General features: G+C 53.9%; 1 protein-coding gene, 1 long non-coding RNA gene and 1 pseudogene across 2 annotated transcripts; 1 reads left to right on the top strand and 2 right to left on the bottom strand.

Moving 5' to 3' along the window:
• The first annotated feature begins 10,735 nt into the window (after window positions 1–10,735).
• LOC132244729 (11-beta-hydroxysteroid dehydrogenase 1-like) lies at window positions 10,736–12,077 on the top strand. Its single transcript, XM_059717084.1, has 3 exons — window positions 10,736–10,838; window positions 11,291–11,476; window positions 11,897–12,077. The coding sequence occupies exons 1-3, from the start codon at window positions 10,784–10,786 to the stop codon at window positions 12,001–12,003; spliced, it is 348 nt and encodes a 115-aa protein (XP_059573067.1). The 5' UTR covers window positions 10,736–10,783; the 3' UTR covers window positions 12,004–12,077.
• A 2,305-nt stretch (window positions 12,078–14,382) lies between these two features.
• Window positions 14,383–17,464, bottom strand: LOC132244761 (uncharacterized). Its single transcript, XR_009456508.1, has 3 exons — window positions 17,202–17,464; window positions 15,910–16,033; window positions 14,383–15,177 (listed from the first exon to the last, which is right to left on the bottom strand). It is a non-coding gene; the product is annotated as an uncharacterized LOC132244761 (long non-coding RNA).
• A 209-nt stretch (window positions 17,465–17,673) lies between these two features.
• On the bottom strand, window positions 17,674–24,866 carry LOC132244760 (11-beta-hydroxysteroid dehydrogenase 1-like; annotated as a pseudogene).
• Between the last annotated feature and the right edge of the window lie 219 nt (window positions 24,867–25,085).

Here is a 25,085-nt window from a genome sequence, read left to right as displayed (position 1 = left end):
CACCAGGCCATGAGGCAGGTGGGGGCTCCCTTTGTAGTGGGGGCAGTGTGGGTCTGCAGGGAAAGAGTCAAGGGGCCCAGAAATGACGGTCTGAGCCAGCTGGGTCCTGTGGTGCACAGTGCAGGGTTTCTCCCTGTGGGTGCTGAGGGCCTAGGTCCAGGTCTCCCCTCTTTTCTTGGGGAGTCGCCTTCCTCTTTCAATGGAGGGGCCTGGGCATTGCGTGTCAAGGGGACCAGGCCCGGAACATCTTTCAGCCTTCCCCAGTAGTCTGGAGGTAAGGGTGCTACCCTAGGTGGCAAAGGTGGTGGGTTCAAGCCCCACTGCGGTTGGAGACCTTGAGTCTCTCAGTCGTCAGTGAGTCCCTGGTGCCTGTGGCCAGGTGCACACAAGGAGGTTGAGCAGGGTTGTGGTGTGGCAAGTGGGTGGTGGTGGTGGTGGTGATGGGGGGTGGGGGAAGCTGGGGTGGGTGGAGGGGGGAGGAGCAGGGGGTGGGGGGAGGCTGAGGAGGAAGAAAAGAAAAGGAAGTTGTGATTTTTCTGCCCCCAGCCCTGATTTTTTTAAAGTGCAAAAATATTTTGAGGTCTTCTCCTCTCTCATCTTTCTCCTCCCTGACCCCACCCCAGCTTCCCCCCCCTACCATCCCCAACCTCCCTCAGCCCCCATCCCAGTTTACTTACCCCTGCTTACCATCTGACAACCATGCACAGCCTCCTTTGTGTGCACCAGGCCACAGGCACCAGGAACTCACTGTCCAGCCAGGGGCACGACAGCTCCAGCCAAGGCAGGGCTTGAACCTACCACCTTTGCCACCTAGGGTAGCACCCTTACCTCCAGACTACTAGGGAAGGCTGAAAGATCTTCCGGGCCTGGTCCCCTTGACACGCAAGGCCCAGGCCCCTCCATTGAAAGAGGAAGGTGACTCCCCCCAAAAGCAGGGGAAGACCTGGATCTGAACCCTGGTCCTCAGCACCCCCAGAGAGATGCCCTGCACCGTGCACCCCTGCATTGGTTGCTGTGGTGGGCTTCATCGCACCCGTGCGCTGCCCTCTCCTCTCCTCTCCTCTCCCCACTGCCTGGGCAGGGCCCCTCCTTTCGGCCGCTCCCTGGAACAAGGCGGCTCCTGCTCCTAAAGCCTGCAGCAACAACCAGCGCAGCCCGGCGCATCTCCCCCCGGCAGGCAGCAACAAAGCTCGTGCTCGGAGCCAGGCTTTTAGCGAGCGAGCCTCTCGCTCCCGTGCTGCCCCCGGCCTGGGCACGAGGCGATGGCCCGCCTGCCCGTCTCGCCCCGCACGAGCTGCCCCTGCCCTGCCCTGCCCTGCCCTGGCCGCCCGGCTCCCGCACCAAGGGCAGCCCCGGCTGCGGGAGGAGCTGGCTCGTTGAAGCCGTGCAGGGCAGGAGCCCAGCGCCGCCCGGGGCGGCAGCACCTCGCGCCGGGCTGGGACTGGCTCCCCGGGCTCCCCCGCACCAACCGCAGCCCCGGGCCAGCCCGCGCCTCGCCGGGCCAGGGGAGCTCGCGCCCGTCCATCAAGGCAGCAGCCAGAACATGCGCAGTAGAACCCAGACCCGCCCAGGGCTTGAACCCGGGGCTGCAATTGGTGCTGAGCCCCGCCCGAGCAGCCCTGATTGGAGGCTGGGCAGGAGCCTGGGGCGGGGTGGGGGCCTGGCTGAAGGGCCGGAGCAGCCTTCCTCGAAGCGATCGTGCTCCTGCGGGGCTGCGCTTCGTGCGGGGGAGCCCGGGGAGCTCGTCCCAGCCCGGCGCGAGGTGCTGCCGTCCCGGGCGACGCTGGGCTCCTGCCCTGCACGGCTTCAACGAGCCAGCTCCTCCCGCAGCCGGGGCTGCCCTTGGTGCGGGAGCCGGGCGGCCAGGGCAGGGCAGGGCAGGGGCAGCTCGTGCGGGGCGAGACGGGCCATCGCCTCGTGCCCAGGGCGGGGCAGCACCGAAGCGACAGGCTCCCGGGTGAGATGAGCCGGGGCTGGGGAGGCCCCGAGGCAGGAGGGTGCAGAGTCCGGAGAAGGCAAACCCTGGGCTGGGCTGGGCTGGGCTGCGCTGTAGCGCGGGGCCCTTGCAGCCTGGCAGCTGTTTCGGGTGCGGTGAATGTGCAGAGGGGTGGCCGTGCCCCGGTACATCACTGTCTACCCCGGGACACAGCGGAGCGGGTGAGCGCAGGGCGGCCGCCTGCCCTGGGAGCCCCTCTTGTAGCCCCCAGCCGGGCTCAGGCGCCGGGGTGCACATGGGCTGTGCTGGTTGTTGCCGCAGGTTTTAGCAGCAGGAGCCGCCTCGTTCCACAGAGCAGTGGAAAAGAGGGGCCCTGCCCAGGCAGGGGGGAGAGGAGAGAAGCCAGCCCACAAGTGCCATGTAGCCCACCACAGCAACCAGTGCATGGGTGCACAGTGCAGGTGACGGGTCAAGGGGCCAGGAGGAGAGGGTTTAGCAGAGCTGGCTGGTGGTGCACAGTGGTGGAGCGCTACTGTGGGTTTGTCTGACCCTTTTAAGCCTCAGGGCAGGTGCACAATGCCTGTTTGCTTGTAGGGCAGGCGGCGAGGCGGGTCAAGAGAAATGCGGGAAGGGACTGTATCAGGCTGGCCCATTAGCAGGGTGGTTCGGGACACTGCCGCTGGTGGCAGGGGCTGCGGGTTCAAGTCCCTACAAGGCTTGAGTCCTCTGGTCCCAACTAGTATGCAACCGACTTCCCCTCCGGCGCTTGCCTAACAGCTGGTGCTCAGAGGTGATCATGGTTGAAAGCCGGAGGGGATTTGGAGCTGTAGCCCAATTGGATACGTCCCGAACCACCCGGTGTCCGCCGGGTTTTTTTTTGGCCTGGTTTTGAGGTGCAGGGGCAGAAAAAGCAAAAAAACTTTTCAGGGTGCAAAAACATCTTTCCCACTTCTTTCTCCCACCCTATCACAGCACAGCTTCCCACCACCCTCACACCCTCCTTGTGTACACCTGAAGGCTTCAGCCAGGGTGGGGCTTGAACCCACCACCTTTGCCACCTAGGGTAGCACCCTTACCACCAGACTACTGGGGAAGGCTGAAAGATCTTCCGGGCCTGGGCCCCTTGACACGCACCGCCCAGGCCCCTCCATTGAAAGAGGAAGGCAACTCCCCACAAAAGGGGGAAAAGATGGGACCTGAACCCAGGCCCGCAGCATACACTAGGAGAAGCTCAGCACTGTGCTCCACAGGACCCAGCTAGGTCAGAGTTTCACTTCTGGGCCCCTTGACTCTTTCCCTGTGGACCCACACTGGCTCCACTACAAGCGGAGCCCCGGGAAAGCTGCTGCACCTGCCTGCCTCGTGGCCCAATGGCCAAGGCCCTGTGTTTTCAGGCAGGGCCTGTGGGTTTGACACTACACAGGGCCAGCGTCCTCTGGGCCTGGCTTTCACTCTTGCTTTGCCCAGTGGCACTAACCCAGCCGCTGCGGTTCAAGAGCCACCATATTTGCCATGTCAGAGAGGTGAAACTTCCAGCCGCCCATGCTCGAGTCCGGAGACTTCGGGAGGTCTGCCTTTGTTTCCGAGCACGGGAGCTGCCTGGAAAAAGCGGAGCCGTGCAGCACATCCCCCTGGGCTGTGGGGAAGGGTCTTCTCCGGCTGCTCAGCAGGGACAACTGCAGGGTCCCAGCTCCCGTGCAACCCCAGCCAAGGGGCGCAGAGAAGGGGGCTCGGAGGCCTTCAGCCACAAGGGAGTCTGAACCCCCAGCCCGCGTTTCGCAGCGCTGCGCCTCGGCCCCCTGGCTCTTGTGGAGACCTGGGGCTGGGGGGCAGCAGCAGCCTCGGGCTGTCCTCAGGGAGCTGGACAGCCATGTCCTGCTGAGCGCGGATACATGGGACCCAGGGAAGGCCGCCTGGCCACATACCCTCCCCGGGGCCTGGTTCAGACCAAGATCCAGCTGCGGAGCTGTCTCTGGGGCCCCAAAAGGCAAAGGGCCACGAGCCGGGCGGACACCAGACAAAACCTGGACCAGCACCCCAGGGCAGCTGTCCTCATACAGGGGTCACCGCGCTGCGCCCAGGACACCGCTCACCGCCCCAACGAGCTTGTGCGTGCCAAGGCGCACAGGAGCGGCGCGAGGGGCAGGCCAGCGGCCCCCGCTGTGGGACGCCCTCCTCCGCCCTGCGCTGCGGCAGAGCCTTGCTCCGGCTGGGGGGGCCTCTGAGCCCGGGCGACCGGTGCCCCCTGGCCCCAGGACTGCACACGAGCTGCTCTGCCCTCCTGGCAGGGCCCCCCTGCCCGGTGCTGGATCACGACCCGCCTGCAGCCCCCCTCCTCCAGCCCCGTCCCAGGCAGGAGCCTGCTCTCCTGGGCATGGCCCCTCTGACCCAAGGAGCCTTGTCCCCGCCCTGGGCCTGCCCCCGAGAGCCCGGGACTCCTGCAGCGAGCCGGGGCCTCCCTCTCGGGGCGGGGGGGGGGGAAGGACCCCCGGGACCTGCTGCACTGCTGCCCTCCCGCCCGGCACTGCCCGCACCCCGGGGCGGCAGCACCTCGCTCGGGGCTGGGACGAGCTCCCGGCGCCGCGTGGGGGTCAGGCGGCTCCTCCCGGCCTCCCCCGCACGAGCCGCGGCCCCGGGGCAGCCACCGCGGTGTGCAGGAAACGCGGCTCAGTGCTGCCCTCCCGTGGTGAGCTCTCAGCACGGCAGCCACGAGGAGCGGCGCCGCGGAAGGGATACGACCACGCTGCTCGGTGCTGCCCTCCGGTGGGCGCGTCGGCGCATTGCCGCAGCCCGTGACGGCGGGGAAGGCGCTGTGCTCAGAGCCGCCCTCCTGTGGCCGCGCCGGGCATTGCGGACCCGGGGCCCCAAGAGGTGCCGCCGCCCCGGGGTGCGGGCAGTGCCGGGCGGCAGGGCAGGGCAGGGGCATCTCGTGCGGGACAGGGCAGGGGGCTTGGCTCCATTGCGGGCGCAATGGAGCCAAGTGCCGGCGAGCCCTGCCTGTGCCCGGGGAAAGCACCCCCGGAGCCGGCGGGTCTGCAGTGCAGCAGGGTCCCAACTATCCAACTATCATCCATCCAACCGGGTGTCCACCCCGCTCTCGCCGCATTTCCACACTTTTCCCACAAAAAGTTCCTAAGTCGCTGCACGCAATCCCCGCCGGCTCTTCCACCCGCAGGTCCCAAGTCAGCACGCCGCTTCCCGCAGACAGCACCGTGGCCCACACACGTTTCCACGCCGCGTCCCCACGGGAGCGCACAAAATCACCACTTTTCACACCAAAACCACCCTAACTCCACACGAGATGACTGAACCCCACACACGTCCCCAGACTCCCACCCAGGACCACGAAAACGTTCCCGAATCACCACGGAGACAGCACACAATCTTGCCCGTGAAAAGAAGTCACCCTCCCACCACACACTTGGCGTCTCACCACACCATTTTCCACACAAGTATCACCATATTGCCACCGACACTTGCACGAGAAGTTGGGGGACAAAAGCAACAATCAAGTTTCCCACAGAAATATCATTTTCCCCCAAAAGTGCCCAACTGACCTCAAATAATCACCACAGTTGTCCTCACCAAACACTCACCACAGTCCCACACAGCTACCAAAGCATCACACTGTTTTCCAACTGAGAAGAGGTGGTTTCTGAGGATTACTTTCTGGTTAGAGATCGTGTTTAGTGAAGCGTTAGCGTTTGCATTCTTCAAGGTCTCTCCACGCCAGCACGGGAGCCTCCTCGCGCCCTCCCTGCTGCTCCCCCCGGTCCCCGCGTCCTGCGATTCAGGTTGATTTCCTCTGCCCCTGTCCCTAATACAGTGCACCAGAACGCTCTCGTCTCCTTTCAGCCCTTCCGTAGAAAAGCCTTTGCAGAAAAACCTACAGTACCATTTCCCAGGGAGGGATCACTCTGTCTCACTCACACATGCCCCCTTTCTTAGTAATGACAAGGTGGGAAATATTAAAGGACTACAAGATGCATCTCACTTATCTGCTTGCTCACTCTACCACTGTCTTCCTTCATGGCCTTTATGCCTAGGCAGTGGACTCGGTGAGATGCTAAAAGCACAGTAGACTAATTCTAAAATTAGTCTACTAAATTCAAAAGCCGTACTAATGCACAATAGAATTAGTTTATTGTGCATTAGCATCACGTAAAAGATGTATACTGGCACTACTGTGCAGTAGTGCTAATTATGGCTCATTAAGTTAGCACCTGTTATTACAGATATTAAACTTAGTGTGCTAATGAATGTACAGACCTGTCCGTTGCCCAGTATTACACAAATAACCAGCAATGCCAGGGACTGTGGTGCTTGTGTTGCAAACACCAGCGTTCTGTTGGAGTTGTATAGTATCCAAGCAGCTGAGATTTCTCAATGGATTTATCCCCCAGCTCCCCCAAGCACTAGGGAAGTATTACCTGCATTGTGCAGCTGAGAAAACAAAAGCATAGAAAGAGCAAATGCCCTCCCCAAATGCTTCCTCAGCCTGACAAAGGGTATTTATACCTGAAAGCTTGCTAAGAATTTTTCCCAGTATTTGAGTTGGTCTAATAAAAGATACCAGATTCACCCAAAAAACCTTGTCTGCCCTCCCCACAAAAGTTTGTAAGAAAACTGGGAACTGCACCCACATCTGCAGAGTCCAAGGACATGACTACCTCTCTTTCAACATGCTCAGAGGGCGCAGCTCCAACCACAGCATGAACAGTATGTAAACGGTGGCATAAAGTCCAAATGGCACTCTTGCTTTGGCTAATGTGTGCTAAACTGGACAAATAGCTAAGCAAGGATTTGAAAGGTGATTGTAATCAAGCCACTAAAGAAAAGGAAACCGTTTTGAAATCTGCCCTTTCTTGCAGCCCGTGTTCAAGGACGTTTATACCTGCCGGGATTGCGTGGGTCACACGGGAAGCGTTTCTCTCTCTCACGTTCACGTCTGCAGTGGCATGGGTCTGCTACTGAAGAGTCTTTTTCCCCTGATGGGATTGGTGCTGGCCATCTACTTTTACTCAGCAAAGCAGGAGTTTAAAGTAGGTAAGTTATTCAAATAAGCACGTACTTGCAAACCATGGCAAGGTGTTATGCATTGTTATGAGTCTCTTCTAAAATACCACAGTTGCACGAGGATTTTGAATTCCTGCCCACAGCCCTTCAAAATAAAGTGACTCTAGGAATAGCACTGTTGAGAAGCTAATGTTTTCTCTAATTTAAGAAAAAAAATGGCATAGCATATTTGAGTGCAAGTATGGAGAGACATTGTTATCATCCAAGAAGGCATAAGAGGATGATATTTAGGACTGGCAAGGACTTTCAAAGCCACGAATTTGAAATAATGCTTTATATATATATATATATATATATATATATATTTGTATTAAACTTTCCTTCAGTCTTTTAGTTAATGCTACAACTATTACAAAAAAACAGATAGAACCTGACAAAACACTCAGCAAAACCTAACATAATCACAAAATATAAAACGTCTCATCTGCATTTGAATCAAGATGGAGGTGAACTACACAATTCAGCTCTGGATCTAAACATCTCCAAGCCCAAAGTTGCCCCAGCTACCTAGATTTTCCACTGCACTCATCATCATGATAGGCGCCAGCATAGAGGAATACAACTCCATTGGAAATCAACAGAGGGAAATCGTGATCGCACACAGTGACCTAAGGGTTGGCTGTCGAGTTTGAATCCAAACCCCCACAGTGTGGGACACTGCGATTTTGCCCTACTCAGAGCTCTTCAGAGGTAGTAGGCTCCATAGGGGAGAAGTTGTGCATTGCAATACTGTGGTAGTTATATGTGCAGTGCCCACTGCTCCCTTGGTCACGTCTTCTCTTGGAAACAAAGCGGGCAGGATAGGTTGGCCAGTTTGGGCCAGGAAGAGTTAGTTTCAATGCTCCTTGGGCACAGGTGTTCCTGGATGGGGAAGGGGAGGGACAAAATTGTGATACGCATCATTCTCTGTCCACGGCTCTTCAGAGATGCTAAAAGGAAAGCGAGTGATTGTCACTGGAGCAAGCGGTGGAATTGGAGAGCAAATGGCCTACCACCTGGCACGCACGGGATCTCATATTTTGATCACGGCACGGACAGAAGACAAGCTACAGAAAGTGAGTGGAAGCTGAGCACTTGCAGCATGCTCAGACACCACTGGGATGGGCATATGACATTAGACATGGGCCACAAATAGGATTACACATTTGGGATAGCAGATCAAACATATACAGGTGCTCAGACCCATACATGCATGCACAATGTATGGAGACAGAATAATGGCCCTTAGTTGAGGCTACACCATATTTTCCCACCACCACCTTTGCCACCTAGGGTAGCACCCTTACCACCAGACTACTGGGGAAGGCTGAAAGATGTTCCGGCCCTGGGCCCCTTGACACGCAACGCCCAGGCCCCTCCATTGAAAGAGGAAGGCGACTCCCCACCAAAGAGGCAAAGGTGAGGACTTGGACCCAGGCAGAGAAACGGGGCTCAGAGGCCTCCAGCCACAAGGGAATCGGGACCCCCAGCCTGTGCTGCGCAGCACCCTGCCCTGGCCCCCCGGTTCTCGGGGAGACCTGGGGCGGGGAGCAGCAGCGGCCTCGGGCTGCCCTCGGGGAGCTGGATAGCCGTGTCCTGCAGATCATGGATATGCGGGGACCCAGGGAAGGCCGCCTGCACAAATACTCTCCCCAGGGCCTGGCTCAGACCAAGGTCCAGTGGCAGAACTACCTTCGGGCCCCAAAAGGCAAAGAGCCACGAGCCAGACGGCCACCGGGCAAAACCCAGACCAGACCAGCACCCCAGGGCTGCTGTCCTCATACAGGGGTGGCCCAGCGCTGGGGCCACCGACAGCTTGGGCCTCCTTTGGGCAGACAAGGGCCTATGTCAGCACCTCAGCAAGGTGACACTGTGCTGTGACCCTGCCCTAGCCACTGGCCAGCATAGCAAGAGTGGACTAGTGATGTTGGGTGCCTAAGCGCGGGCTCTGGAAGAGCCCCAATTTGCAGAAAACGTGGAAAACCCTGCACCCGTGAGATGACTGTCACAGCTCTTCAGGGTGCTTAATGGCAGGCACTCAAGCCCACAGGCCCGTGGGGAAAGCTCTGCCCCTGCCCCCGGTGCAAAGATAAAGATGAAGACATGAATTTCCCGGTGAGAGCACAAGCGACAGGCAGGGGAGCGCAGGGAGGAGAGCGGTTTGTGACCCACGGCTCCTCGGGGCTGCAGTGAACGGGGACACAGCAAGGGCACCCGTCCCTGCCGGGGCTGCAGCTTGCACTGGGGCCGTGCCCCTCGGAGCTGCGTTTGCAGGCACGAGGAGAAGCATCTGCTTTTAGGTTTGGGCTCAAGATGGCTCAACAGCTAACCTGATGTGAACCAGTCAAAGGCAACAGTAGATGTGTATCTAACATGCTACATTAATCAGAAGCCTCTACTTAATCAAATGCTTTCTTGCTTCAACGGTTAAAAAATATTCATTCCCTCCTTCCAGTCAAATGCCCTGGAAATCCAGCCAAATGCCCTGGAAATGCCCTGGAAATCGTCTTCCCCAATATTTAAAATAAGTAATATGTTTCAAAATATAATTTATTTTTCAAAATAAAAATATATTAAAACCAATTATAGAATAGCACTGAGAATATTAGTTTGGCTCCCCTGCGGACACTACATTCAACAGACGAGGGGGGCAGGACCACAGCTGGACTTACAGGACTCTCAAAAACCTGGAGGCAACTGGGGATCCACACAGTCGTTCTCCTTCTTGCAGTGGTGACAATGCAGCTTCCCACTGTAAGGACCTAGCCCTCAGAGAAAGAGCACGGCACCCATGCTGCCATTAGAGGCAGCAAGACTTGTGCTAAAGGCACTCAGAGAAGAAGGTCTGAAACAAGCACTTTATTTTTATTGGGACCATTTTTTCTTGTGAGACAAGGAACAGCTGAACTCCACTAAATTATACAAAGCATCACAACTTCACTGGACCTTATATTTTATTACTTCAAAAAAACGTGCGTCAACTATTGTAAACCGAAGACTAGGAACCACGTGTTGCACGCTCATTTACCACTGGTCCTTCAGAAGGGGAAATATTTGCATTGCACAAGTAAAAACACAGATCGGATCGGCAGAATGAATGAAAAAGTTCATCCTTCAGCCAGCTCGCAACAGGAAAGGCCCGCGGCCAAATCTTCTCGGCGCAGAAAAGTATCGGTCACGAGGTGAAGTTTCTTAGACCGTTTATTATTTGACTGTGCGCATCTTAGGCCCACTTGCTCCTACCGGTTTGACGCTGAGCACGCCAACTCCCTTTAGGATCCTTTGGACACAGGATGAGTCCTTCATCCTCATGGGTCATGGAGCTGGAGATAAAATGCTTTCAAACACCCACGGAGCCTTAACGTCCAGATGCAAACAAACTGCACCACAAACAGCCTGAAATTGGCCCCGCAACCTACAGCCTAAGCAAGCTACAGCCGAGCCACAAACAGAACAGAGCACAAACCTGCATTTCTACGCTAACACCAAGAACCGCTCAACAACCCAACCAAGCAAAACCTGCACGCTGCCTTCAACCGCATCTGTTCTGATCCACTGCTTAACTAGCCAAGCCAGACAATCTGCAAAACCCATAAAGCAGAATCAAAGGCAGAACCATGGGATAAGCATTGTTGTGGTGCAGCCCCTTGCAGCCAGAGTACCTACACCAGCAACTTATTTCCCTATGAAGCCGCACATGGGAATCCCTCTCTAAAATGCTCCATTTGTTTGTGTTAGGTTTCCACGCAGTGAGAGCTGGGTGCAGCGTCCATACACTATGTGAGTGGCAGCATGGAGAACATGGCATTTGCACAGGAGGTGGTGAAGGAGGCAGAGAAATTGTGGGGTATGTTAAGAATTGGCTGCCTGGAATACAGCAGCTCTGTAAGGCAGTGTCACGTGCTAGCAACGAATCTCCATCTCAGTTTTACTAACCAAAGACCAGGTCATGAGTTTCCCAGGCGAAGAACCACTGAACCTATATGCTGCAATGGTGATACCTCCCACAGCCACATTTAATTAATACTTTACTCATAAGAACAGACTAAATAATGTCAAGGATATTACGTAGAAACAATGCAGACATATGATCTGTTGGTATGTTCACTAGATATATTTTTCATTTATATTAAATGGGGAGGCTGTTTCATTTTGTGAGTGCTTTTTAAGATGCATCTCATCAGTGGTTTGGATAGACAAGACTGAGTGGCCTGGACAAAAAAAATGCCATACGGTCAATCCAGAATGCCTTCACTCTATAACAGGTAGCACTACAGAGCCCCCAATCTTGTCTTTTAGGAGGCCTAGACATGCTGATCCTCAATCACATTGGCAGCGCATACTTTGGCTACTTCAAGGGAGACACTGAGCACCTGCGAAAGCTCCTGGAGATTAACGTTCTCAGCTATGTGACCATGACCGTCTCTGCCTTGCCGATGCTGAAGGAGAGCAGGGGCAGCATCGTTGCAGTTTCTTCCTTGGCAGGTAAGCAGGACCCAGGCTAGAGACCCTTAATGCTAGTCAGTGTCCAAATCTTTCCTTCGACTTAGACCCTGCTACTGTCTAAAGAAGCTCTGTTTGAAAACACTCTGCAAAAGGGAAGATAAAGGGTCTCCTGAGAAACTAGGTAATGTGACTGCAGCTCTGGATTCACTATGTTGGTTACTGAATGCCAAATACAAGTCTTCCCGATTTATATACTGATTCCCCTTCTGCTGGCACCAGTACCCCACCATACACTTTCAGGGCAGCTTCCCAGTGGAGAAGCGATGTACTATTGGGGCATCCATCATTCCCCCTCCCCAGCAAACCCTCACCCTGAAGTGACACGGTCAGGGACAGGCAGCATGCAAAGCCACCTCTTCTCCCCAGGATCTCAGTCAAACACATATTACTGTTTTCCAGAAAACTTCTACCTCGATCATGGCCCAAGGCAGATGGTGAATTTCCCCGATGCTCCTACAAGTCCTGCTGACTTGAAGCTTCCCTGTCACAAAAGTCTGCCTAACTAAAACCAAACACCAATCATTTCCTTCCCACAGTGAAAACGCAAAGCAAAGCAAAAATAAAATGAAGTAAAATATGACTCCTCACAAACTATCCACATAGCAATGCCTGCCACAAGGAGACAGGATGTTACTTGTACCCCCAGGCTACTGGGAAGGTTGCAGGCTTCTGAAGGACATTGAGTGCATTGAGGACATTGGGGACATAAGGGCCATGACATCAGTCTCCCGCCAAGGGAGGCACAGAGCCCAAAGGGGTAAAGAAGGCCTCCTCCCCCAAGGTTAGAGGGGGTGGGGGTGCAGCCCTGTTTACAGGGTGCAGGGGGGGCATGTCATGGTGCCAGGAGCAGCAGAACAGAGGAGCAGAGACCTGGACCTGAGTTACAGGAAGGTCACTAAGCCTCGGGGTCCAAATGCACTCAGTATCCTCCAGAAGCCTGCAGCCTTCCCGGTAGCCTGGGGGTATTGTCTCTGGCCAACCTCAGCAAGTGGAACGAGACCGGACCGGGAGAATCAAGGGGACCTGGACCCTGCTTACAGGCTGCATGCCAGGGTCAGGGGCCCAGAACGGCTGGCCAGGTGCCAGGGCAGTCCTCTCCAGGGTCTCGGGTGGGGAATACATGGCCTGCCCCCGAAAAGGAGGGCAATAACCCTGCATGCGAGCTATCAAGTGCCAGAAAAAACATTCCAGCCACCCAAAAAGAAGAGGGGGTCTCCCCGCCGCAATGCCCGGCGCGGCCACAGGAGGGCGGCTCTGAGAAGGGCTCTTTCGCCGCCGTCACGGGCTGGGGCAATGCGCCGACGCGGCCACCGGAGGGCAGCACTGAGCAGCCGGTTCGCCTCCCCTCCGCGGCGCCGCTCCTCGTGGCTGCAGTGCTGGGAGCGTACCACAGGAGGGCAGCACTGAGCCGAGTTTCGTGCGGGGAGTGGCGGAGCCCGGGGCTCTTCGTTCCCACGCGGAGCCGGCGGGGACGTGCCGCGGGGGAGGAGCGGTCCCGGACCCGCACACGGGCGCGTCCTTCCCTCGCGGCGGCTGGGTGTGAGCGGGACCAAGGTGGAAAGACCCAAGAAGAAAAAGGGAGAAGACCCAAGAATAAAGGGGGAGGAAGAGCCACGAAGGGGGTGACAAAAGCCCCAAGAACGGGGGCAGCCCAAAGAAGAAGGAGAGAAAGGGGGAAGAAGAGAGGCCCAGGGGAAAGACAGAAGAAGACAAAGGAATGAAGGGGGACCCGAGGGGAAGATCCAAGAATGAGGGGGTGAGAAGAGGCTGAAGAGTAAGGAGGAAAGACCTCGCTCCAAAACAGTGGTGATGGGTAGAAGACACCCAAGAATGAAGGGTGAAGAGCCCAGGAGGAGCAAAAGACCCAAGAATGAGGAGAAAAGACCCTGAAGAAAAGGAGACTGAAGAATAAGGGGAGAAAAGGCTCAAGAGGAAAAGGGGGTGGGAAAGACCCACCGAGAAGGGGGCAGGAAGAAGACCCAAGAATAAGTGGGGGCAGCCCCAAGACTGGAGAGGAAACGCGCCGAGGAGGAGGGAAGGAAACACAGAGGTATGAAGGACGGAAGCCTCAAGGATAAGTGGGGGAAGAGCCGGGAACAAGGGGAAAAGAGCCAAGAAGGACGGAGGGGAGAGAGCCCAGGAGAAGAGGGGGAGAAAGAGCCCAGAATGGACGGGGGCAGCCAGGAAAGAGGGAAAAAGCCCCAAAATGAAAGTGGGGCAGAGACCCAAGAAGAAAAGGGGAGAGCAGGGATAGGGGTTGGGGGACAGAAAGACCGCAGGAGAGGGAGATGAGCGCACTGTGACGGGGGAAAGAGCCACGAAGTCACTATGGAGCGGGGAGCGGACTGAGGCATGGCGGGGCAGGGGAGAAGAGCGGCAAGCACGAAGGGGGGAAAGAGCCAGGAAGGAGGAACAAGCCCCGGAGCCAGAGGGAGAAGGGCCCCAAGGAGAAACAGGGAAAGGATGGGGGGGAGGAGGAGGGAAAAAGGAAGGAAAGAGACTGAAGCATCAGGAGAAAAAGACCAAGAAAAAGGGGTGGGGGGAGAGGCAGGAAGAAGGTGGGAAAAGCCCCAAGGAGAACAAGGCAAATGTGCCGGGAATAAAGGGGAAAGCACCTAAAAATGAAGGGAGGAAGAGCCAGGGGGGAGCCCCAAGAACGAGGGGGGAAGGGCCCCAAGAAGCAACAGAGAGACATGACAAAAATGAAGTGGGGGATGTGAAAAGGGAGGGAACATCCAAGAAGGAAGCGGGGAAGAGACTGAAGAACAAGGAGGAAAAGACCGAGGAACAAAGAGAAACGAAACCCAAGAAAGGGGGAGACTGAAGAATTGGGGGGGGGGGGGGACCCAAGGGGAACGGGGCGGTTGGGACAAGCCATAAAGAGCCAAGAATAAGGGGAGAAAGCCCCACGAATAGCGGGGGACACGAGCCCAGGAGAAGGGAGGGAAACACCCAGGAATCAAGGTGGTGGTGGGAGATCTGCAGGAGGAGGAAAGACCCCGAAAAGGGGGAAGAGACTGACTGGAGAGGAAAAGCGCAAGAAGGAAGCAGGGGGAAGACCCGAGAAAGGGAGGAAGAGCCCAGGCGGGAGGACAAGAGCCCAGAAGAGGGGCAGCCCGCAGAAAAGGGAAGGGAAGGGAAGGGGCCGAGAGGAAAGCGGGCAGAGAGCAGAGCCCGAGGAGGAAGAGCGCGAAGGAAGGGGGACCCGCCCGGGGCGGGCGCAGAAAGCGGGCAAGACCCTGGAGCTAAGCTGGGGACAGACCCGGAGCGGGGAGCAAGAGCCGGGAGCGGGGGACGAGCCCAGGAAGAGAGAATTCCCGGGAAGAAACGGGCAGAGCAGAGAAGGGAGGGAGAAAAGTGGGGAAAGAGCCGAGAAGAAAGGCGGGACGTGACCGCAGGGGAGAGAAGGAGCCCGGGGCAGAGCGGACTGACGAGGCGGGAAGAGGGAGGGGAAGCCCCGGGCACAAGCGGGGGAAGCGCCGGGGCTGGCAGGTAACCCCCTGCCCCCACCGACCCCTACCCCGGGGGTGTGGGAGATACACGGACACGGGGTCAAACACCTTTATTGAAACGAGCCACATGGACACGGGGGAGCTTTATTGGGGCAAGGGGCGGGTAGCAGCGGGTCGCGGCTCCGGTTCCGGCAGGTCCCAGCTCGGCAGCAGCCCCGGCCCCAGCTCCTGCAGGGAGAGACACAGAGAGAGTCGGCGCCGGCGGAGGCACCGCCCGGCCCGGCTGCCCCATCCCCGTCCCCTCCCTGGCCCGGCGCCCCGCGCTCCAGCCGGCACCCCCGCACCCAGCACACAAAAGCCAAGAAGCCTCCTCACCCAGGGTCAGAACCTGAAAAAGGTTCCAAGTGTCCACACTGAATTGGGGGATGTAATAAAACCCCAGATAGCAGCAGCGAGCAGGGGAGCAGCGAGCAGGGGAAGGAACAGCTGCCCACTTGCAGAAGGAACACACTTGAACCCGAGAGGCAGCAAGCTCATAATGTCCACTGTACTAAAGAGCTCCCTGCCTTGGAAAAGGAAGTGGGAGATGACATAACTCTAGTTTACAGGATCCTGACTACTCCACCTAAAACCTATCTGTGTATGACACCATCAGATGCTAAGACAAATCCTGCTCAGAAGGAAGCATCAGGAACCCAACTTTCTGGGGCCCACCGATTCCAAGGTCTACGGCTCAGTGATGGCATAAAATTGAAAATACAAAATAAAATAAAAAAGAGTCACCGCATCGAAACTCCGTTACTTTCCCTGGGCTAGCATGATTTTCTTCCCTCCTTGGCAGCTGACGCCTGCTTGTGTGTCATCTTTCCTGCTTCTCCTACCAGAGCCTATACTAAACAGACAGATGCTGACCACCTTGGAGGATGGGTCTGGGGGTCACAACTTGGCTCCCTTTCTTACCTGAATCTGCTGCCGATCTGTCCTCCATCGATGGATATGGGGAAGTGCAGATATCCGCAGGCTCGGCTGCTGACATCCGGGCCAGCCAGAAGGAGAGTGCGACGGGCAAGGACTCTTCACAGAACTGCTAGGGCGACACCATGAACGGTGACCACAAATACTCAAAACCCTGCTTACAGGGCAGTGCTCCCTGCACACAGCTGGCGGCTGGGGCATGAAGCCCAGAGACAACCTCCAAAGCCCTCAGTGCCACCTGACAAGTGCACCAAGTGGTCTCGATCAGGGGTCAAAGCTGCCCCATGTCTGGGTACATCAGGGCCATGACTTCAGCCTCCTGCCACGGGAGCCACAGAGCCCAAAGGGCTAAAGGAGGCCTCCTCCCCCAAGGTCAGAGGGGGTGGGGGTGCAGCCCTGTTTACAGGGTGCAGGGGGGCATCTTATAGTGCCAGGAGCAGCAGAAGAGAGGAGCAGAGACCTGGACCTGAGTTACAGGAAGGTCACTAAGCCTCAAGGTCCCAACGCACTCAATGTCCTTCAGAAGCCTGCAACCTTCCCTGTAGTCTGTGGGCATCGTCTCTGGCCAACCTCACCAAGTGGAATGAGACCTGATACGAATCAAGGGGAGTGCACCAGAGGAGGGCAGCACCGAGCCGGGTTTCCTCCATGCAGGGTGCGGATGCCCCATGACACGTGTGATACCCGCACTAACGACACACACTCGTGTGCGGTGCTGTGCAAGGGTGAGAGATGAACACCTACATTACTATCGCCATGGACAGAGACACATGGAGAGAAGTAGTAACAGCATCACTGCGTTAATGAGGATGTATATGAGACACACACTATCTGCATGTCTGCATATACACACGGCCGTACTGGATACATCTCTGCACAGTGTAAGGTTCCCGGAGCACGCACGCACTAAATAACACCGTCCCTTCAGCTCCCCGCTCTCAGCTTTACACTATTTACACCGAGGGTCCCAAACTCCCCTGGAACTGAAGCGATGTCCGGCGCTGCTTCCGGAACCGCAACACGTGTTCATTTCTTTCTCGTTAAGGAAAGGAAAGCTGGTGCCTGGCGAGGCGCTCGCTGGAGAGGTTTCAGCGCCGGCCGAGAAGCAAAGGCCCGTCTTGCACCGCCTGCACCACCGCCCACCACGTCGAGGAGCCAGGGAGGCTGCCCAGGTGGCAGGCGGAGAGGAAAGGGGCCCCGGGACAGACAAGCAGCTTCGCGCTGCAGCACCCGCCGCAGAGGAGAGCCCCACGAGCCCCGAGCACGGCGGTACCTACCCAGTCTCCCGCACGACCCACCGTGGTCGCCACAGCACGTGCCGCAGCGCTCCGGGTCCGCCCGCAGATCCGCCCCAGCAGCGCGACTTGGGCTCAGCGCCGCCCGTGCGCACACCCCGCTGAGCCGGCCGCTGAGGATCGGAGTTGGACCAATCGGCGCGCAGAAACCCGCACACACCCACCAGACACGTCAGCCAATGAGAATGGGGACAAGGCGAGGAGCTCCTGGTCGGCCTCCCCGGCACAGGCCAATCAGAGCGAAGAAGGGCGGAGGGGCCGTGACTCCGCCCAAGAGGCCATTCCACCCAATCGCTGGCAGGAAAAGGCTACCGGGATTCTGCCCCCTTCATCCTCCCGCTGACTCCATCAACTTGAAAGAAGATAAGATGCTCAGCAGCCAGCAGGAGCTGCGCTAGGAGCTTGCTTTGTTGAAGTCACTGAGGCACTTTGGAAAATCCCACCAGAAATGCTCTTTTCACTGACCAGAAAATAACTGTATTTACCTCTGTGCTCATGCCATTAGTCGCTTCCTAATTAGGCCCTAATACATATTACCAGCTATGTTCTTTTGACTTGTTCTATGTCCATGTTATTTCTTGTGAGAGAATCCAGGAAGTCCGGGGCCCAATCTCTTAATAAGAGGGGAATTGTCACAGAGATGTAGGGATAATGCAGTTCTCGTTGACGCAGCGCTCCACTCTTGATAATCTCCAGAGCGCACTCTTCTTTTGGTGCAGGTTTGTTACGTATCACATGGGACACTGTTTTCATAGGTGTGTCTGGAGTGGGGGATAGAAGCAAGAAAAATGTTATCAGGCATGTGCATTGCCTGTGGAATCTAATGCTCTATGATTTCAGAGGCGTTTGAAATTGCATCTTATTGTGGAAAATAATGCCTTACTAGAGGTGCTGAAGAAGGAGGAGAAGGAGGAAGAAGAGGAAGAAACTTGAAGTTTATATTAAAAAGGGAGGGATGCTTTTTTGAGCAGGCAGTTGTATTATTTAGTTACTTAGGCCAAAGTATCGGGTAAATTAAACAAACAAAAACTCCACAGGTAAATTATTAAAGGTATTCAGGGACACGATTTCCCTTTTTTGGAAGTAGGAGCTATATTTTAAAGGCATTTAGACACCCTTTTCTCATTTTCAAAAGTGTTTTAAAGCACTGCAGTAGCCCAAGTTTCAGTCTTCCTAAGTATTTAAGTCCATTTAAAAAATGAGACTTTTAAGAAAATGTTTGTTAATGTAAGTTCAATCTGTACCGGCTGTTGTAAAACACAGTAATTGAGCATGAAGTCATGAAAGAGACCACAGCGAGCTAATTTTGTCTTGTGATTGTTATATCAGCAATGTAATTTTGAGAGAGAGTGAACATTTGCAAGGAATGCAGCAGGTATATTGAGTGAAATGCTAGTAGTTCTTTCGTCTCAAAGCTCAAGCTACAAATCTTCAGGAGGGGTTAAACTTTGTGAAAATGTCCAGAGAGCAGTGACTATTTTTCAAGGAAGGAGGCTGTTTTAGTTCAAGAAAAGAAAGAGAAAAGCAGTGTTTCATTACAAACAAAACAAAAGAAAAGCAAAACTATTCATTGATTGAAAATATTGACAAATTTGAGCACTAATTGTTTTCCACTTTTTGCATTGAAGTGATTTTTTATGGCCAGCTGTAGAGAGGGAGTGTGCGAGTACATGCATGCAGAGATGCTACCCAGCAAGGTCTACATAATAGTGCCTGCCTTACCAGTATTGATGTAGCCCAGGACACAGAGCGTGATGGAAACATTGGCATTCTCAACAACCAGCATCTGCCTCAAGGAGCTGAAAAACCCATCCAAGGCAAACTTAGTTGTAGAGTAGGGAACGGTAAATGGGGTCCCAACTTTCCCTAGAGAGACATGCAATGGTTAGCTTGGTGTGACTGAAATCCTTCAGTTCACAGAAGAAGAGTCATGCCATTTTCACTTTGACTTTCTTTTCAGTAAATGTAAAATGTTGACTTGCACCAACTAATCCTAGAACCTCAGCAGGCTGAAGGATAACACTAAAATCACTATAACATTTTTATTTCAAAAACTCCTCCAAAATATTCCCAGTGAGAATTTCCTGTAACGTGTAGCCTAAACACAACACAGGACAGTAGGTGGAGATCAAAAGGTTTTTTTCAGCATAAATTCTGTATGATTGGCAGAACTCACTTGGGGCTAGTGTGAACCTTGAATCAAATCTGTCTAGCTGTCCCACATGCAAACTCACTAGTATGCACCTGTGCATCATGTACGGCGAACAAGTAACATCCTGTCTCCTTGTGGCAGGCATTGCTATGTGGATAGTTTGTGAGGAGTCATATTTTACTTCATTTTATTTTTGCTTTGCTTTGCGTTTTCACTGTGGGAAGGAAATGATTGGTGTTTGGTTTTAGTTAGGCAGACTTTTGTGACAGGGAAGCTTCAAGTCAGCAGGACTTGTAGGAGCATCGGGGAAATTCACCATCTGCCTTGGGCCATGATCGAGGTAGAAGTTTTCTGGAAAACAGTAATATGTGTTTGACTGAGATCCTGGGGAGAAGAGGTGGCTTTGCATGCTGCCTGTCCCTGACCGTGTCACTTCAGGGTGAGGGTTTGCTGGGGAGGGGGAATGATGGATGCCCCAATAGTACATCGCTTCTCCACTGGGAAGCTGCCCTGAAAGTGTATGGTGGGGTACTGGTGCCAGCAGAAGGGGAATCAGTATATAAATCGGGAAGACTTGTATTTGGCATTCAGTAACCAACATAGTGAATCCAGAGCTGCAGTCACATTACCTAGTTTCTCAGGAGACCCTTTATCTTCCCTTTTGCAGAGTGTTTTCAAACAGAGCTTCTTTAGACAGTAGCAGGGTCTAAGTCGAAGGAAAGATTTGGACACTGACTAGCATTAAGGGTCTCTAGCCTGGGTCCTGCTTACCTGCCAAGGAAGAAACTGCAACGATGCTGCCCCTGCTCTCCTTCAGCATCGGCAAGGCAGAGACGGTCATGGTCACATAGCTGAGAACATTAATCTCCAGGAGCTTTCGCAGGTGCTCAGTGTCTCCCTTGAAGTAGCCAAAGTATGTGCTGCCAACGTGATTGAGGATCAGCATGTCTAGGCCTCCTAAAAGACAAGATTGGGGGCTCTGTAGTGCTACCTGTTATAGAGTGAAGGCATTCTGGATTGACCGTATGGCATTTTTTTTGTCCAGGCCACTCAGTCTTGTCTATCCAAACCACTGATGTGATGCATCTTAAAAAGCACTCACAAAATGAAACAGCCTCCCCATTTAATATAAATGAAAAATATATCTAGTGAACATACCAACAGATCATATGTCTGCATTGTTTCTACGTAATATCCTTGACATTATTTAGTCTGTTCTTATGAGTAAAGTATTAATTAAATGTGGCTGTGGGAGGTATCACCATTGCAGCATATAGGTTCAGTGGTTCTTCGCCTGGGAAACTCATGACCTGGTCTTTGGTTAGTAAAACTGAGATGGAGATTCGTTGCTAGCACGTGACACTGCCTTACAGAGCTGCTGTATTCCAGGCAGCCAATTCTTAACATACCCCACAATTTCTCTGCCTCCTTCACCACCTCCTGTGCAAATGCCATGTTCTCCATGCTGCCACTCACATAGTGTATGGACGCTGCACCCAGCTCTCACTGCGTGGAAACCTAACACAAACAAATGGAGCATTTTAGAGAGGGATTCCCATGTGCGGCTTCATAGGGAAATAAGTTGCTGGTGTAGGTACTCTGGCTGCAAGGGGCTGCACCACAACAATGCTTATCCCATGGTTCTGCCTTTGATTCTGCTTTATGGGTTTTGCAGATTGTCTGGCTTGGCTAGTTAAGCAGTGGATCAGAACAGATGCGGTTGAAGGCAGCGTGCAGGTTTTGCTTGGTTGGGTTGTTGAGCGGTTCTTGGTGTTAGCGTAGAAATGCAGGTTTGTGCTCTGTTCTGTTTGTGGCTCGGCTGTAGCTTGCTTAGGCTGTAGGTTGCGGGGCCAATTTCAGGCTGTTTGTGGTGCAGTTTGTTTGCATCTGGACGTTAAGGCTCCGTGGGTGTTTGAAAGCATTTTATCTCCAGCTCCATGACCCATGAGGATGAAGGACTCATCCTGTGTCCAAAGGATCCTAAAGGGAGTTGGCGTGCTCAGCGTCAAACCGGTAGGAGCAAGTGGGCCTAAGATGCGCACAGTCAAATAATAAACGGTCTAAGAAACTTCACCTCGTGACCGATACTTTTCTGCGCCGAGAAGATTTGGCCGCGGGCCTTTCCTGTTGCGAGCTGGCTGAAGGATGAACTTTTTCATTCAGTCTGCCGATCCGATCTGTGTTTTTACTTGTGCAATGCAAATATTTCCCCTTCTGAAGGACCAGTGGTAAATGAGTGTGCAACACGTGGTTCCTAGTCTTCGGTTTACAATAGTTGACGCACGTTTTTTTGAAGTAATAAAATATAAGGTCCAGTGAAGTTGTGATGCTTTGTATAATTTAGTGGAGTTCAGCTGTTCCTTGTCTCACAAGAAAAAATGGTCCCAATAAAAATAAAGTGCTTGTTTCAGACCTTCTTCTCTGAGTGCCTTTAGCACAAGTCTTGCTGCCTCTAATGGCAGCATGGGTGCCGTGCTCTTTCTCTGAGGGCTAGGTCCTTACAGTGGGAAGCTGCATTGTCACCACTGCAAGAAGGAGAACGACTGTGTGGATCCCCAGTTGCCTCCAGGTTTTTGAGAGTCCTGTAAGTCCAGCTGTGGTCCTGCCCCCCTCGTCTGTTGAATGTAGTGTCCGCAGGGGAGCCAAACTAATATTCTCAGTGCTATTCTATAATTGGTTTTAATATATTTTTATTTTGAAAAATAAATTATATTTTGAAACATATTACTTATTTTAAATATTGGGGAAGACGATTTCCAGGGCATTTCCAGGGCATTTGGCTGGATTTCCAGGGCATTTGACTGGAAGGAGGGAATGAATATTTTTTAACCGTTGAAGCAAGAAAGCATTTGATTAAGTAGAGGCTTCTGATTAATGTAGCATGTTAGATACACATCTACTGTTGCCTTTGACTGGTTCACATCAGGTTAGCTGTTGAGCCATCTTGAGCCCAAACCTAAAAGCAGATGCTTCTCCTCGTGCCTGCAAACGCAGCTCCGAGGGGCACGGCCCCAGTGCAAGCTGCAGCCCCGGCAGGGACGGGTGCCCTTGCTGTGTCCCCGTTCACTGCAGCCCCGAGGAGCCGTGGGTCACAAACCGCTCTCCTCCCTGCGCTCCCCTGCCTGTCGCTTGTGCTCTCACCGGGAAATTCATGTCTTCATCTTTATCTTTGCACCGGGGGCAGGGGCAGAGCTTTCCCCACGGGCCTGTGGGCTTGAGTGCCTGCCATTAAGCACCCTGAAGAGCTGTGACAGTCATCTCACGGGTGCAGGGTTTTCCACGTTTTCTGCAAATTGGGGCTCTTCCAGAGCCCGCGCTTAGGCACCCAACATCACTAGTCCACTCTTGCTATGCTGGCCAGTGGCTAGGGCAGGGTCACAGCACAGTGTCACCTTGCTGAGGTGCTGACATAGGCCCTTGTCTGCCCAAAGGAGGCCCAAGCTGTCGGTGGCCCCAGCGCTGGGCCACCCCTGTATGAGGACAGCAGCCCTGGGGTGCTGGTCTGGTCTGGGTTTTGCCCGGTGGCCGTCTGGCTCGTGGCTCTTTGCCTTTTGGGGCCCGAAGGTAGTTCTGCCACTGGACCTTGGTCTGAGCCAGGCCCTGGGGAGAGTATTTGTGCAGGCGGCCTTCCCTGGGTCCCCACATATCCATGATCTGCAGGACACGGCTATCCAGCTCCCCGAGGGCAGCCCGAGGCCGCTGCTGCTCCCCGCCCCAGGTCTCCCCGAGAACCGGGGGGCCAGGGCAGGGTGCTGCGCAGCACGGGCTGGGGGTCCCGATTCCCTTGTGGCTGGAGGCCTCTGAGCCCCGTTTCTCTGCCTGGGTCCAAGTCCTCACCTTTGCCTCTTTGGTGGGGAGTCGCCTTCCTCTTTCAATGGAGGGGCCTGGGCGTTGCGTGTCAAGGGGCCCAGGCCCGGAAGATCTTTCAGCCTTCCCCAGTAGTCTGGTGGTAAGGGTGCTACCCTAGGTGGCAAAGGTGGTGGTGGGAAAATATGGTGTAGCCTCAACTAAGGGCCATTATTCTGTCTCCATACATTGTGCATGCATGTATGGGTCTGAGCACCTGTATATGTTTGATCTGCTATCCCAAATGTGTAATCCTATTTGTGGCCCATGTCTAATGTCATATGCCCATCCCAGTGGTGTCTGAGCATGCTGCAAGTGCTCAGCTTCCACTCACTTTCTGTAGCTTGTCTTCTGTCCGTGCCGTGATCAAAATATGAGATCCCGTGCGTGCCAGGTGGTAGGCCATTTGCTCTCCAATTCCACCGCTTGCTCCAGTGACAATCACTCGCTTTCCTTTTAGCATCTCTGAAGAGCCGTGGACAGAGAATGATGCGTATCACAATTTTGTCCCTCCCCTTCCCCATCCAGGAACACCTGTGCCCAAGGAGCATTGAAACTAACTCTTCCTGGCCCAAACTGGCCAACCTATCCTGCCCGCTTTGTTTCCAAGAGAAGACGTGACCAAGGGAGCAGTGGGCACTACACATATAACTACCACAGTATTGCAATGCACAACTTCTCCCCTATGGAGCCTACTACCTCTGAAGAGCTCTGAGTAGGGCAAAATCGCAGTGTCCCACACTGTGGGGGTTTGGATTCAAACTCGACAGCCAACCCTTATGTCACTGTGTGCGATCACGATTTCCCTCTGTTGATTTCCAATGGAGTTGTATTCCTCTATGCTGGCGCCTATCATGATGATGAGTGCAGTGGAAAATCTAGGTAGCTGGGGCAACTTTGGGCTTGGAGATGTTTAGATCCAGAGCTGAATTGTGTAGTTCACCTCCATCTTGATTCAAATGCAGATGAGACGTTTTATATTTTGTGGTTATGTTAGGTTTTGCTGAGTGTTTTGTCAGGTTCTATCTGTTTTTTTGTAATAGTTGTAGCATTAACTAAAAGACTGAAGGAAAGTTTAATACAAATATATATATATATACATATATATATAAAGCATTATTTCAAATTCGTGGCTTTGAAAGTCCTTGCCAGTCCTAAATATCATCCTCTTATGCCTTCTTGGATGATAACAATGTGTCTCCATACTTGCACTCATATATGCTATGCCATTTTTTTTTTAAATTAGAGAAAACATTAGCTTCTCAACAGTGCTATTCCTAGAGTCACTTTATTTTGAAGGGCTGTGGGCAGGAATTCAAAATCCTCGTGCAACTGTGGTATTTTAGAAGAGACTCATAACAATGCATAACACCTTGCCATGGTTTGCAAGTACGTGCTTATTTGAATAACTTACCTACTTTAAACTCCTGCTTTGCTGAGTAAACGTAGATGGCCAGCACCAATCCCATCAGGGGAAAAAGACTCTTCAGTAGCAGACCCATGCCACTGCAGACGTGAACGTGAGAGAGAGAAACGCTTCCCGTGTGACCCACGCAATCCCGGCAGGTATAAACGTCCTTGAACACGGGCTGCAAGAAAGGGCAGATTTCAAAACGGTTTCCTTTTCTTTAGTGGCTTGATTACAATCACCTTTCAAATCCTTGCTTAGCTATTTGTCCAGTTTAGCACACATTAGCCAAAGCAAGAGTGCCATTTGGACTTTATGCCACCGTTTACATACTGTTCATGCTGTGGTTGGAGCTGCGCCCTCTGAGCATGTTGAAAGAGAGGTAGTCATGTCCTTGGACTCTGCAGATGTGGGTGCAGTTCCCAGTTTTCTTACAAACTTTTGTGGGGAGGGCAGACAA

Source organism: Alligator mississippiensis, chromosome 14, assembly GCF_030867095.1.
Source record: "Alligator mississippiensis isolate rAllMis1 chromosome 14, rAllMis1, whole genome shotgun sequence".
Classification (NCBI taxonomy): Eukaryota; Metazoa; Chordata; order Crocodylia; family Alligatoridae; genus Alligator; species Alligator mississippiensis.
Note: the sequence above shows the minus strand (reverse complement) of the source record. Positions and strands in the feature narration are given on the sequence as shown.

Coding starts and splice junctions, on each gene's coding strand:
- LOC132244729 (XM_059717084.1), top strand. CDS start 10,784: ATGGAGAACATGGCATTTGCACAGGAGGTGGTGAAGGAGGCAGAGAAA. Junction 10,839..11,290: donor GGAGGCAGAGAAATTGTGGG/GTATGTTAAGAA, acceptor CTTGTCTTTTAG/GAGGCCTAGACATGCTGATC. Junction 11,477..11,896: donor TGCAGTTTCTTCCTTGGCAG/GTAAGCAGGACC, acceptor ACTGTTTTCCAG/AAAACTTCTACCTCGATCAT.